This window comes from Orcinus orca, chromosome 9 (genome assembly GCF_937001465.1).
Source record: "Orcinus orca chromosome 9, mOrcOrc1.1, whole genome shotgun sequence".
Lineage (NCBI taxonomy): Eukaryota > Metazoa > Chordata > Mammalia > Artiodactyla > Delphinidae > Orcinus > Orcinus orca.
This window is the reverse complement of record NC_064567.1, coordinates 11217880-11232383: the sequence shown is the minus strand read 5'-3', so window position 1 is coordinate 11232383 and position 14504 is coordinate 11217880. Positions and strand designations below refer to the sequence as shown.

Genomic DNA, 14504 nt, shown 5'->3' with positions numbered 1-14504 from the left:
AACTTACATGTTCAGTTCATCATCTTAAATTCAAAGTCCCATTGGAAGCTTTTAGACAGGGGAGTGACATGGATAACTTGATATTTTTAAAAGGTCCCCGGGGCTGTACTGCTGAAAATGGACTAAGGAGGGCAAGAATGGGTATAAAAATTGTTCTAAATGACTGAGGATCTAATTTCCTTTCTGAAAACATACAGTGTCTGAGACTTTTGGGAGTCAGACACTTTACCAAAATAGCCCATCGTTCAAAATCCAATAAGCTAGTAGAATGCTTTCATGGTGCCCTGGAGATAAGGACTGAAACCCGAAGATCCCGGAACCCAGATGACTGGGACCGTACTAAAGGGACCATCCCAGCACTGTCCATTGGGAGCACCTCAGGAGCCAGCCTCAAAGTCTTCCTTTGAACTGGCATTCGGGGTAAACAAAAGGACTTTCTGTTCTGATAAAATTAGATGAGAGCTAAGTAAAAACAGCCAAATTGCTGGCGAGGAGGGACATAAAGTTCCTTCTGTTTGCTGGTTCATTTCTTCATTTCCTCATTTATTTGCTTGTTCAAAGCACTGTAGTTACTACAACTCATTTGTATTCAGAATGCCTGGGTTCAGATCCCAGATCTATCACTTATTACCAGTAAAGGCTTAGGCAATTTACCCAATCTCCATAAAATTCAGTTTACTCATTTGAAAAATGGGAGCTGTTCAGTTTCCATTCCATAGGTTACTGTGAAGATTAAATGAAACAGTCTATATACTTGGCACATACTCAACAACCCACTAATTGATAGCAATTATTTTCAATGCTGAATGAATATTTAACATCTATGTTTGAAGTACCTGGATGATACATACTCATGAAATAAGGGAAAATAATTCTAGTATTAAGAAATGACACAATAAAAGAATCGAAAGAAAAACATTGTCTAGGTCAAATCTTATTGTCTGTGCATCCATCCAATTCCCAATTAAGCAAATAAAACAGTGCATTAAAGCAACTAAATCAAAAGAAGTGAGCTAAAGGAAAACTGGCTGGATGTACACAGCATTAATCCTGGAGCCCCAACTCTAGCTGAAACTACGAAGAATTGGGAGGTTCTGAATAAGACTGGAAGAAAAGTTAAAAATCTCTGAATGTACTGTAATTAAATGAAATTTGGGTCAGTTGCATCCAGTTATCTTGTTCCAGTGTAAAGGTTCTATTTGTGCATGGACTTTATCTGCCAAACAGCGACAGGAATCTGTGTCACTGCGGAAATATAAACACCATCACTCAGCCGGATGCTCCTTGTTTGCTAAGGATGAACATCCTCATGGAATTGTTCTGGTTTTCAAGCGACTTCCACTCTTAATCAAAGAAGGGATTTTACCTGAAAGATGGAATTGAAGAAGGAGACCAAACCCCAAGCAGCTTTTAAACCCCACTATAAATATAGAGACCTTCCTTTAGATCATAGGGCAATATACCAGAATCCTTTCAGAGTCAGTGTATAAAAGTGTAGGATGGGATAGGGTTAATTCACTGCATCTGTAAATGCCATCTGAAAGTGCAGTCCTGATCTAAAATGATACTGAGTTAATTTGACAGTAACAGTGGCAGCTGACAATTTCTCAGTACCTACTAAATGCCAGGTACTGTCACTTTTAGAGGCACTAAAATTTAATCCTCACAATAGTCCTATGAAATAGATCCCATTTTATAGATGAGGAAATTGAGTCACAGAGAAGTTCAGGAGCTTGCCCAGAGTCTAACTGGTGAAAGAACCAGAACTTGGATGTGGTAAGTCAACTGTGAGAGATGATGACCTTAACCCCTGGGCTGTGGGAAGAGAATGGGGAGTAGGAAACTCACTACTCTGTGGACCATCATGAAATAAAACCACCCCTTAGAGTGCATGCCCAGTATCCACACTCCTCAGAATGACCGGTCTGTCTTCACCCACAACCCTGTGAGGCAGGGATCTTTACCCTCACCTTACACACAAAGAAATGGGAGTTCAGAGATAAAACGACTTTCCCAAGAGCTAACCCTAGTTATGGGCTCTTCATAATACACCAGACAGCTTTTGGAAAACTACCTAAGACATAAAATATATGAGTCATCAGGGAGCTGTCTGAATATCATGGTAAATTAGTATTTCATTTGGGTTCTATGGTCAGGTTTTTGGGGAAATGATCAAAATAAAAGCCCAGGGAGTCCTCAGGGTGAGAGCCACCCTCTGGGCTATGGCCCACGATGGTGAACCAAGGGCTGGCATAGGAGCAGGGGCCAAAGCTCTCAGCACTGGCCCAGCACAGGGTCAGGAGGGCATCTGCTGGCTGAGAGCAGAGGAATGAGCTCATAAACAGAAGGCTTTGCTCCTGAGGGATTATGATTCCACTTTTTTCTATGTTCTGAACCCACTCCCCAGAGATATGACTAAGATCTAGGGGCAGTGAGCTTGGGAGGGCAAGGCTAGAACCTAAGAGACAGAGGTCGAGGAGTGAATCCCCATCTCTGCCTAACTCCCCAAACCTCTCTACCTGCCACCTCGCTGGGCACTCCTTACATCTGTGTGAGGAGGTACAATTTCATAATATTTTCCTTCCACTCAGGCAGATAGGCCAGGCTGGTTGCCACTTCCTTCTGGATCGGCCAGGCCCAGGCCTCAAAGAACGGAGCCAGGTTCTTCTGCACTTGGTGGGAGAACATCTTCACCCACAGATTCATTTTGTCGACATTGTCTGTGGGCAAGTTGGTCTGGTTCCTATACTCAGTGAAGAGACGGATGAACGGCTCCCACCCAAAGGCCTCCTGGAGCTGGAAAGAGAAGGAAGGAGGAGGATGAGACATCTGATCTACAGGAGACCCAACAAACACTCTAAATGAGTTACCGCGTTTCACCCCTTAAACACCAGTTTCATGTCTATCACTGACCCTCTGCTGTTTTACCTGCCAGCCTCACGTGCTACTCTCATGTTCTGATGACGAGAAGGGCCTCTGAGCCGGCACAGGGCTCAACACAAAGCAGACACTCAAGACAGCTGTGGTGAAAACTGTAGGATTTACTACCAATATCATTATTCACCTATCTCACTAGACCATGAAAGTAGTCACAGGATATTACACGAGGATTTAAAATTGGTTGAAGTGAAAAAATGCACTGTTTTTCATAGTTGCAAAGTTAAACCCCAACAATTAGGGAACTCTCAGCCGTATCCTGACATAATCCACACTAACTGTAGGTCTATGTCAATTTGCAAGGCGACCAAAAACGGCCTTTGGGAAAAAAGGTGAGTCCAGTAGAAGCAGAAGACAATGTATAGTCTAGGTAGCTAGAATTAAGAGTAAGGCATAATTTTGGGAAAAGGCAGCCGTCCCGAGGCTGTTGGAAACAGCCCATGTTAATTTGTTTATTTTTGGCTGTGCTCGGTCTCTGTTGCTGTGTGCAGGCTTTCTCTAGTTGCGGCAAGCGGGGGCTACTCTTTGCTGTGGTGTGAGGGCTTCTCATTGCGGTGGCTTCTCTTGTTGTGGAGCGCGGGCTCCGTAGTTGCGGTGCACGGGCTTAGTTGCTCTGTGGCATGCGGGATCTTCCCGGACCAGGGCTCGAACCCGTGTCCCCTGCATTGGCACATGGATTCTTAACCACTGCGCCACCAGGGAAGCAGTTCCAACCTCAACTTGATTTCACAGAGGAGGAACTTCTGTCCCGATGACAAGGTTAAAGCAGTCTCCTAGCAGTGTCATCGTCATTCTTGTGGCGGAGGGGATCTGCAGTGAGAACTCCAGCAGGTGGAAGGGCCAGAATAGAGTGTGGCTGGCCTGAGACTGAGTTCCAGAATCCAAGGTGATGAAACTCTCCACAGTGAGCTGGGAACTGATCCAGGGACTGGGGGACTGGAACTGGGGTGTTGTGTGATAACTAAAAGGCAAAGGCCACCCCCATGTCCAGTTCAGTGAGGAAACCTGGCTTGCTTATAAGGTGGAAACCGAGGCACAGCCAGGTCATAATAAGACGGTTTACTCACCTAGGGAAAAAACAGCTCCTTTCCCACATATTGTGTGTGCGTGCGCGTGTGCGTGTGCGTGTGCGTGTGTGTGTGTGCGCGCGCGCGCGCGTCGGGGTGTGTTCAGCTTTAGGGAGCTATTTGAACAGCACAGTTTGGCTTCTGTCTCAGGTATGTCTAGGTTTAAAGCCAGTGACAGCAACTATATTTGTAGCATCACATTTGCCTCTACCAATTTTTAACCTTTCTCAGTGCTTTCTGTCTACTCTCAAAAATCTCTTCAGAGTCCTGGGGTGAAGGGCGGGGCTGAGGCAATTAAGTCCACCTTAGGGCCATGCAAAGTGATGCCCTGAGAAGCATCCTCAACCAGCACCTTCACACCTGGGCGCTGTCAGGACCTCCCCAACCTGGTGTGGGAGGCGGGTCAGCGGGAGGTCCCCTGGGCACCACGCTACCATCTGCTCAGGGTCCCCACTGCGGGGCTCCCACCACCGCCCACACTGGCCCAGCACCTGTAAGTACGTTTCCAGGGCCGTCCACGCGTTCCAGTTTTTCACATTGGGACCCTTGCCCAGGTAGATTCTGACTCTCTTCTCCCGAACTGGGGGCCACAGAGCAATATTGGCTCGTCCTCGAGGGATGCCCAGGACCGTCTCGTGCACATAGACACACCACAGGTTGCAGGTGGCCTCGGTGGTGTGCGGGGGGAACTCCCACTCCTGCCGCTGCTGGTTGCGGCCCAGCTCGTGCACAGGGCCCCACAGCCCCTTGGTTCTGATGAGTTTCTCACTGATGAGCTCCTGCACGGACTCCAGGTGACACATGATGGGGTAGCCTGCGTGCATCCAGCCTGGGAAATGCAGGAGGGGGAAAAGAAGGTTAGAGCGCTCCCCACCCATCTAACAAAATTATTCTCTCTGTTGTATCTCCCAAAACACCCAGTCCCCGCTGACCCCATGACTTCCAGAACCCTGTAATGCTCAGAAAGGCAAAACCCAGAGCCTCCCGGGCCTTCCTCCTTACGCTCTCATTTTGTAATAATGCTTTCATCGCTGCTCTGACTGGCTATGGGAGCCGAGGCAGGTTACAGATCGCCATTCGTGTTACTATTCAATTTTTCTGTTTCTCTGAGAGTGCTCTGTCTGTGTGAACCCATCATTATACTCTTTTCTCAAAATTAAGAACTTATGGTTCTCATTCTTTAGACATGGAATTGCCCACGTCGACACTACCTTACAGTGATCATCTACATAAGCCAAGAAAACTAAGGTCCAGAGACATTTCCTTGGTTCTTTAATTTCTATACACCCTTCATTTTTCAGGCCTCTTGACCTGCTGGCAAAGATCTCTTTATTCAGTGCTTTCTCCCAACACCTGTGACCTAGGAAGAGGCCCTCGGTCGGTTTTATCCACTCCTTGAAGTCCCCTGATGGAAGTCTGTGAAAACCCAGCATGTATTTTCTGCACCAGTCCCACTGTTTGATAACATCTCTTGACTAAAACTGTTACATATTTTAACATACTGTGTACATATAGTTCTACGGCCTGCTTTTTATGTGTCATACAACCTCATCATATTTCCTTATGCCATCAAAATATCACTTTAAATGTCTTCCTTAATGTCCACTGAAGGTATACACAATACATTACTGAACCATTCCATAACCATTCCTAAGTGGGCACTTAGGTAGTTTCCAGTGTTTTGTTGGGGGACACAGCGAGTCTTTTTTTTTTTTTTTGACGCATTTTTTCCCTTTCCATTTAAATAGCAGGGATTACATTTTATATGCCTTGCCATAAGAACATTTCTACCCTCCTGGCTGCCCACTGCATGGCTGTTGCAAGAAGGAAGGCCCTAAGTGGGGGCAGCATGCAGAGAGGTTCGCCCCAGGCACCTACCGACTGAGATCTGCACGTCGGCAACGATCCTCTGAGGCAGACGCAGGGGGAAAGGTTCAGCCCCTAGCCGGGCCACGGCCTGCATCACCTCGTCCCAGAGGCGTAGCAGCGGCTCAGGGTTCTCCAGAGTGCGAAGGTTTGCGGTTGGCACCGTCAAGATGATGTTGTCTGTAGCCAGCTCTCCCCAGGGACCTGGATTCTCCTGGATACGCCTCTTCCATTCCTCCTGGGATGTCTCCCCTGGAAGACAGGCCACAGCGCTTGAAACTTGTTTCCCCAAATCCCTGACATTAACACGTTCAACTTGAACCCCAGCAGGAGAATACCAATGCCATGAACAGCCACATACCTGCTCTATCCTTCTTCTACAAAGGTCCCATGGATGGGATACAGTTTGGTCTTTATCCCCTCAGCCTCAAAGCTGACTGTAAGGAAGCTTCCCTCCCTTCCCTCCACCAATCCGAATCGCCCTCTTCCCATACCAGGCAGCCCCAGATGACCTCCTCACCCCCAGCTCTCCCTGTCCCTCGGGCTCGCTCCAGGGCGTCCACTCACCTAGCCTGTAGTAGGGAGCATGCACAGCCCCCTTAACCGTGACAGGCACGGAGCCCAGCTTGCTGCCCTGCGGCACAATGATGTACAGGAGGCCCCCCCAGAGGCAGGTTATCGACTTCGTGGGCTTGTCCAGGCAGCAGCGGTTAATCACAAGGGGGCCTCGGAACAGCTTGCTGGCCCTGGTCAGGTCATCGGTGTGGCAGCCAATCTGCACCTGGAGCAGAGAGATCCCCCACGTAGTGACCCTGGGGCATGCACGAGCCAAAGGGGAGAGCGCCCAGGACACGGGGACAGGAAGGGTCACGGGGCCATGAGCCTAGGCGAGTCCAGGCATCCCACCATTTATAAGCCCTGTGCGCTAAACCCATGAAATTGTATCATCCCTCAAGGTCGTATGGACCAGATCGTGTAAATTCACTCTCGGGGCGGGTCAAACAGCTCCACAAAGGGTCACGCTGAGACGCTGATGCAGGGGCACCAGGTGTGGCCCAGATGCTAATTCTGAGGTGGGTGACTCCCACACAGAGTCCCTTGCTGTCTCTGTAACAGCCAGAATCCTGGGCTGCCTATTCCCCCGTGGTGATTCTGGCTCTGGGAAGGGGCAGAGGCGATCCTGCCTTTTGACCTGAGAGGCCCAGTGGGAGAAAACGTGACCGGCTGATGTGGAAGATTGATTCAGTTCCACCTGTTCTCCCAGGCCCCTATTCCTGCGCCAGTGGAGTCACCCCTGTCCTCAGAGGCATCCTGGGACTGCTCTCCCGGGTTTATGCTAAACAAGTTCCAGGACAGATACAGGCACAAAACAGACGCTAACCATCACGATGGCCCACAAGGGGGATAGAGCAGGACGGCAGCTTAACGTTGTGAATACCGTGTGTGCATGTGAAAGTGACAGAGCTGACGCGGACCGGGCAAGCTAGGAACAGTGTATGGTGTCACAGGGAAGAAGCTGGAGTCAGAAGGACCTCATGCTTTGATGTGAAATGTACACGGGGTGGAACGTGGAGTAAGATTTATTGGACTGTGTGCTACGGCACCAGCCATCTGGTACCTTTCTTATTCCCCACTCTATGACATAAGTTAAAAGCACAAAACTTGAGCCAGAAGCTGGTTAGGTGTGAGTCCTGGGCGCTGAAATGTATCAAATCCATACATTTCAATCAGTCAGTTAGCTGTTCTGCACCTTAGCTGCTCCATCCTAAGCAACTAAGGGGGTAGAAGTACATGCCCTTAGTGCCAGCTGGTTTTGTAGGAAGGTCAGGTAAGATGCCCACTATGAAAGCAAGAGCATCTGGCTTCCGTATTTGGGTTCCACGTTACGTGGTGAGATGGGGCATGCCTTACCTTCAGGTCAGCAGAGGCAGCGGCTTCAGGCAGCGAGACCTCTATAATTTGCCTCCCGGGTATGTAGAGCCCGGTGCTCATCCAGCAATACCTGGTGCCTGCCAAAAGCAAAGGAAGAGTAGACGTTACCCTTCCTCCGTGATTCCATCGCCACCCAGCTTCCAGAGTCCCTTCACGAGCTCTGCACATCTTCCTGCCTCCGTGCCGCCCTGGCTCTACTCTTCCAAACATCACCTAAAACCTCAACCCCCATCTCCTTGAGAGTGCACGGCAGAGGACGGAGATGGCCCCCTGGGGGTGATCAGATCTGGAGCTGAGCTGCTGAAGTCATCACGACCCATTGCCCTCCAGTTCCCACCCGCCAGGCTCCCACCCCTCATTCCTTACCTGGATTGTTGCAGTTGACCTCAACAGTGATAGGAGATTCCGAGGGGCGCAGGTAGGGGCTGCTGTACATATCCTCAATTTCTGGGACTAACAGAGAGAGGTCGCTTCCAGAGTGGGCCAGCCCAGTGGCCAGGGAGAGCATAGCACCCCTGCAGCAGTCGTTGATGACAGGGTTCTCTCGGGTCGCTACTGGGAGCCGATAGCGACTCAGCAGCTTCCTCAGGAGCCGATGCACTGACATGTAGGCAGGGATCTCCTCTGCGGGGATCTGCAGGAAGGCTGCGCCATCCGGTCCCAGCTTTGCCAACCAGCCCTTCTCCACGTTCCCTCTCTTCCTGCCCATTATAACCTGGAACTCGGCCAGGGTGGAACGGAAGTGATAGGTCCTTATCCCTGCCTTAGGAGTACGAAAGGGCCCAGGGTTGAGGCTTTGGCTGGTGATGCTAATGCCAAAGGGGTTGAGGAGGAGGTTTCCTGGGAACCGAGCCAAAGGGGACACTCCTGGGTTCTTGAAGGCCCACCACCAGGCTTGGGCTCCAACAAACAGGCCCCCGCCCTCTGCTACAAACTCCTGCAGCTCCTTGACCCCCACATCACTCACGGGCTCAAAGCAATAGACACTGGCATCGCTGGTCAGATTGGGCTCAATGCTGCTGTCTATGCCCCCCACTGCAAGCAGCCCACTCAGAGTCCTCAGTTCTGTCTGCACCACGACCTTGCCTCTGCGGCCCGCGTCCAGCCAGCGCACAGCATTGAGCAGAAAGGGGCCCAGTTTACCAACGGTGAAAAGGACCTTGTGGCCAGTCACGACCACCCGGCCCCGGCCGTAGCGGGCCGCCGCTATGACACAGCCATGGTAGGAATCTAGCCCCAGGGGAAAGGCTAAAGCCCCGTGCACTAGCAGCTGGGACGGGAAACAGTCCGAGTTGCTGATGTCCAGCTCAGAAATCCCGTGCAGGAGTTCATCTCTGTCCTCGGAGAGATCGTCTTCACAACTGCAAAAGACACACGTGTTCTCTATTACAAAGCGCTCAGAACAGCACCCAGCACATAGCAAGTGTCAGACTTACTAATACCATTTTTAGCTCTTACACGGGAACTGGGAGAACAAAGTGGGCAGACCCGGCCTCACTGGGTATGGAGACTTGTTGGAGGGAAGACAGAGGCACTCGGCATTAATTCTGCTCTTTGTGTGCAAACCCTCCAAAGGAAATCTCGAAAGAAGTCCTGCTGGGTGTACCCAATACCGTATCTTAAATATACTGGGTTTAAGTGTTTGTTTCAGCCTTTGAAACACTATACAAAGAACTGAATGGAAAATCATGGTTTCATCCTTATAAGGAGGCTTGTTTATAATTTCATGCATCGAATTTTCTACAAATAAAGTCAACAGAGAGCTGAGTCAGTCAGTGGCGTTAGTGAAGAATCACTATTATCTCAAAAGGTGGGGCAGGGAGCTGACCGGCCTCAACTCTAGTGGGACCCTCCTGTTACGTGAACCCAAGAGGATTGACTGCCTACACCCAGAATCCCACACATTCGTTGCCGGCTCAACAGGGGTGATACACATCTGTGCTATAAGGTTTTTCTCATCACCACCTGTTCCTATCTAAGGGTAACAAACTCCTATAAGACTTTCAGGACACCTATAACCCCCAAAATGGGGGAAGCCCCAGGTAGTGGGATTATGAGGGGGTAAGAGGTAGAGTGATCTCTAAGCTTGAGGTCCCAGAGCTGGTTAAGTCACTCTCGTTAGGTAAATCTCTGGCAACCGTATGGTCAGAGGACGTTGTAAGGAAACACTGAAAAATTTACAGTATTTGTGTTGTACTCTCTGTGGTTGGCAGAGCTGTAATTAACTGATGGGGAAACTATAGTCCTCTTAGCAGGTACATACCTTTCCTGAAGATAAAGGTATCACCCTACAAGATGACTCTCCACCTCCTTGAAGCACTAGCCATTAAAATCATTCAACTAGCTGTTCGTGCCCTGATTCCAAATTTACCAAACAACCTTGTGATAATAATAGTACTTCCCAGGATCATCTGCCTAAAGAAAGAAGTCACTGGCCAGGGAAACCAAAATCTTCTATTTTTTTGTGACATTTATATTTCTCTAGCAACATCCTAGTATATCTTTAATTTGCTGATTCTAAAGCAAAAAACATTCATTTTTAACTTTAAGTACTTTATGCATACAAAATTAAATAGAAAATGTTTTAGTTCTTTTTTTTTAATAGATCTTTATTGAAGGTGTGGCACATATATACAATGTAATATTACTCAGCCATAAAAAGAAACGAAACTGAGTTACTTGTAGTGAGGTGGATGGACCTAGAGTCTGTCATACAGACTGAAGTAAGTCAGAAAGAGAAAAACAAATACCGTATGCTAACGCATATATATGGAATCTAAAAAAAAAAAAAAGGTTATGAAAAACCTAGGGGCAGGACAGGAATAGTGACACAGATGTAGAGAATGGACTTGAGGGCTTGGAGTGGGACGGGGAAGCTGGGGTGAAGTGAGAGTAGCATCGACATATATATACTACTGAATGTAAAATAGTTGGCTGGTGGGAAGCAGCAGCATAGCACGGGGAGATTAGCTTGGTGCTTTGTGTTTTAGTTCTTATCACGAGTTCTGTTCATAAATTTCATGCAATTAATTGTTTTACAAGTGTAGTCAGTGAAGAGGTGATTTACGTTGGTATCAAGGTTTGTACATTAGCCTGTTACGACAAGATGAGCAATACTGAATGTGCAAAGTTAAGACCCAGACACTGCGTCACTAGCAGGACCCTAGATGCTCCCTGCTGAGTCGGAAGCATCGTCAGAGACCTGTCTGTTATTTCTGAGAGCCATGGCTTATATGCAGGGGGAGATAAATGTTTCATAAAAAACTTGAATTGGATTTTTACTTTTCTTTTCCCTCTGTGTTCTGAAATGAAACAAAAGTTATTAAAAAAAGACAATAAAATCATGATAGCACTACATTCACCATATTTCAAGAAGGGTGCAATCAGCAAGCTGGGACAGGAGGAATTTATAGGAAATATAAATCAAATGAAATCAGACTGATCAGAAACCCAAGAGAACAGAAGAGTCTGTAACTGCACATGTGTGAAAGAGAAGATCAAGAAAACAAAAGAACAGGGATTAATCGTCATTTGTGAAAACAGCTATCCTTCCTTGCCTTGTTCTCAATCTCAGGGTATTTCACCATTAAGCATGTTCTTAGCTATAGGTTTTTCAAAGAGGACTCATCACACTGAAGAAGTTCCCTTTTATTTCTAGTTAGCTGAAATTTTGTCATGATTTGACACTGAATTTTGTCAAAGGTTTTTTTTGGTCTGTGTACATCTATTGAATATATATGGTTTTTCTCATTTATTCTGTATTAACAGAATAATTAATTTGATATTTGAATGTTAAACCAGCCAAGCATTCCTAGAATAAGCCTTACTTGGTCATGATGTAGTATCCTTTTTATATATTGCAGTCTACTTACAATATTTTATTAAGAATTTTTGTATCTATGTTCATGAGGGACATTGTTCTGTAGTTTTCTTGTCTTGCAATGTCTTTTTCTGGTTTTAGCATCAGAGAAATAATGTTTTAATAAGTTACAAAAACTTTCCTCTCCTCTTATTTTCTGAAAGAGTTCATGTAGCGTTAGCATCAAAAAAGATACAGTCCAAACTGTAAGCAGTGATTACCTCTGGGAAGAATTAGTAAGAGGCAGAGGTGGAGGACGAAGATCTTTCACTTTTTACTTTGTATACTTTGGGACTATTTCTCTTTTTTCCTGTAAGCATATTATTTTGAAATTGAAAAAAGGAAAATGTGCATAAAAAGGAAAAGAAAACTGAATCGTGACTTAGCAATTTCTCTTCTAAAGTGGCATATCTTCCCACTTGAATTCACTCTCTAAAAACTTCTAATTTATTTTGTGAGAACCAGTTAATACAATTCTACTATACATGGCTAGGACTGTAGTAAGACGCTCAGAGTTAGGTAGGTATGCTCACCCCATCTCGCAGGGCCATGACCCTGACCAACACCTGCAGTTAGCATTCTATCTATCCTAGCAATGACCTCCAAAGACTTGTGGATCCTTGTTACAAATAAGCTTATTAACATCTGTTCAGGTATTTTTGTTTTCCAAACTTGGGGAGTCACATACACGCTGATTATCTTCAGGAATTTGGCAGTTCTCTTGTTGCATTTCGGCTTATTTGAAGTAGTCAATTTTCAAAATCCTGAAATCTTCATAATCTGAAATTCAAAGACTTTTCTATATAATATCCCTTGGCCATCTTTCAAATTGAAGTAGAGATGTCTATATACATTTATATATGTGTGTGTATATATATACATACGGCATACGGCATCAATTTAGATAACGTTTGCCAATTCAGGTTTCACAGGGGTGTTTTCAAGCCAAGGAGTTTGGAGCACGTGGACATTTCAGAGCATGACCACTGTTCGACATGCTTTTCTCTGCATCTCTGATGACCGTGAATATACAGGGATTACTGAAGACTGAAAACCAGTCTCAATGGAGTAATGGCTGAAATGAGGGCAAGGACCTTCTACTCCAGCACTTCCCATTTAGAGGGAGAAAGAGAGTTGAAAGCACACGCTAAGGTCACGGCGTGCAGTTGCTGGCAGCAAGCCCAGGTTTCCAGGTTCTACCGAACCTTGATATCACAAGCCCTCTTCCTACAACAGTTACTTGGTATTTGTGACTTCCTCCAGGCCTGGTTATTGGAGACGTTTCTGCTCTTCTAATTCTCAGATCTTTGGAAATCATTTTTTTGAAATAAGAAATAAAGCCTGAGACATAGCATATACCAAATAAATTGCTGGCTAAATGAATGGATGAATGAACACACATAGAACTAGAACTCTAACAGAAGCCTGAGATTTGTGTTGAAATGAGACAAGGGCCTTCTTAGCCATAAAACAGATTAAACTATTGTGGTTGATTCTCCCCAAACCTCCCTCAGATCGGTTATCTAATGATATGTTTAATCAGCATCAAGTCCCTTTATCGGTAAAGCCAATTCAGTGTCTAGTCCCTGTTTTGTTAAATGTAGAAAGAGGGTAAAACATGGCAATCCATCATGATGCTGCTGCCTCAGTTTGGTGGATGAAGTAGGAAAAATACCAGTTAAAATATCAATAGCTGGGCTTCCCTGGTGGCGCAGTGGTTGAGAGTCCGCCTGCCGATGCGGGGGACACGGGTTCGTGCCCCGGTCCGGGAAGATCCCACATGCCGTGGAGCGGCTGGGCCTGTGAGCCATGGCTGCTGAGCCTGCGCGTCGGGAGCCTGTGCTCCGCAACGGGAGAGGCCACAACAGTGAGAGGCCCGCATACAGCCAAAAAAAAAAAAAAAAAAAAAATCAATAGCTTATACAACTGGAGAAACATACATGACTTGGGGCAAAGCAGCATAATGATGGCTGCCAAGTAATTTTCAATGTTTGGAAATGATATTCATGACCTCATATGCTTACATTACCACAGCCTGAAGGGTGATGTCAAAATAATTAACGTGTTTTAGGTACTTTGAACATGTTTCTTAATTCATTTAATCCTCACAACCACCCTTAAAGGTAGTCATTGTTAATCCTACTTTAGAGATGAGGCTTACTTGTGGCTCAAGGTTTTAGAGCAAGCACCAGACAGAGCTTGGGAACTTATTAAATTTGGCCTCCACTAAAATCTGTGCTTTTCCCAGTAGATATGAAATCTCTTACTAGAATCCTGAGTCTTGAAATGAGGCTGTGTTTATGACAATGGATCCAGTGTTTGTTCAAATGAAATACTTAATAGAAAGAAGGTGGGACTGGTTCTGCATTTAAAGTACAATAGCCATTGCCCTCAGATCTGGAGATACAGTGGAGACCTCCGAGGATAAGCGGACGGAAGATTAGAAATTGTTCAGGGAACAGAGTACAGGCAGTGTGGCCACAGAGACAACATGGTGCCAGTGCTCTAAGTGCAGATCATGGTGCTTTCCAGGCAGGAAGTGAGGGCAGTGCCTATGAGACTTGTGTCCTGATATCTGCAGGTATTCTCACCAGGCTAAGTAGATCATCTGGTTTTATTATTTAGGGTTTTATTTTTCCATCATAAAATTAGTAACTTCTTCTGATAAAAATTTGATTCATCTTGATAAGACCTGTGGACAGTTTATTCTTGGAAGGTTCATCCTAATATCTTCTTTAGAATTTAATTTAGTAAGAAATGCACAAGTAGCAAGGTTAAAGCTATCTTAATTCACTCTCGCATGTTCAAATATGGGTTTAAAAATAAATATTTGGGCAGAGTAA

At 46.2% G+C, this 14504-nt stretch overlaps 1 protein-coding gene and 1 long non-coding RNA gene across 13 annotated transcripts in view; one reads left to right on the top strand and one right to left on the bottom strand.

Moving 5' to 3' along the window:
* The window catches only part of LOC117202274 (uncharacterized), a 183210-nt gene that overhangs the window by 132817 nt on the left and 35889 nt on the right, over positions 1-14504 (top strand). The window contains exon 4 of one of the 6 annotated variants that reach the window (XR_007479163.1): positions 12585-12709. The exons of 3 other annotated variants lie outside the window; for them this stretch is intronic. This is a non-coding gene — a long non-coding RNA (uncharacterized LOC117202274). 2 more of the 6 variants (XR_007479162.1, XR_007479161.1) reach the window with 2 other exon arrangements.
* Positions 1-14504, bottom strand: part of LOC101270044 (TRPM8 channel-associated factor 1) — a 105963-nt gene that overhangs the window by 60751 nt on the left and 30708 nt on the right. For 5 of the 7 annotated variants that reach the window (XM_033432275.2, XM_033432277.2, XM_033432280.2 and 2 more), the window contains exons 3-8: positions 8169-9163; positions 7782-7879; positions 6438-6651; positions 5883-6122; positions 4496-4833; positions 2546-2796 (exon numbers count right to left, since the gene is read on the bottom strand). In XM_033432275.2, coding sequence (XP_033288166.1) covers positions 2546-2796; positions 4496-4833; positions 5883-6122; positions 6438-6651; positions 7782-7879; positions 8169-9163 — 2136 coding nt within the window. Of the gene's footprint in view, positions 1-2519; positions 2797-4495; positions 4834-5882; positions 6123-6437; positions 6652-7781; positions 7880-8168; positions 9164-14504 lie in introns of all 7 variants that reach the window. The other 2 variants (XM_033432276.2, XM_049714709.1) reach the window with 2 other exon arrangements.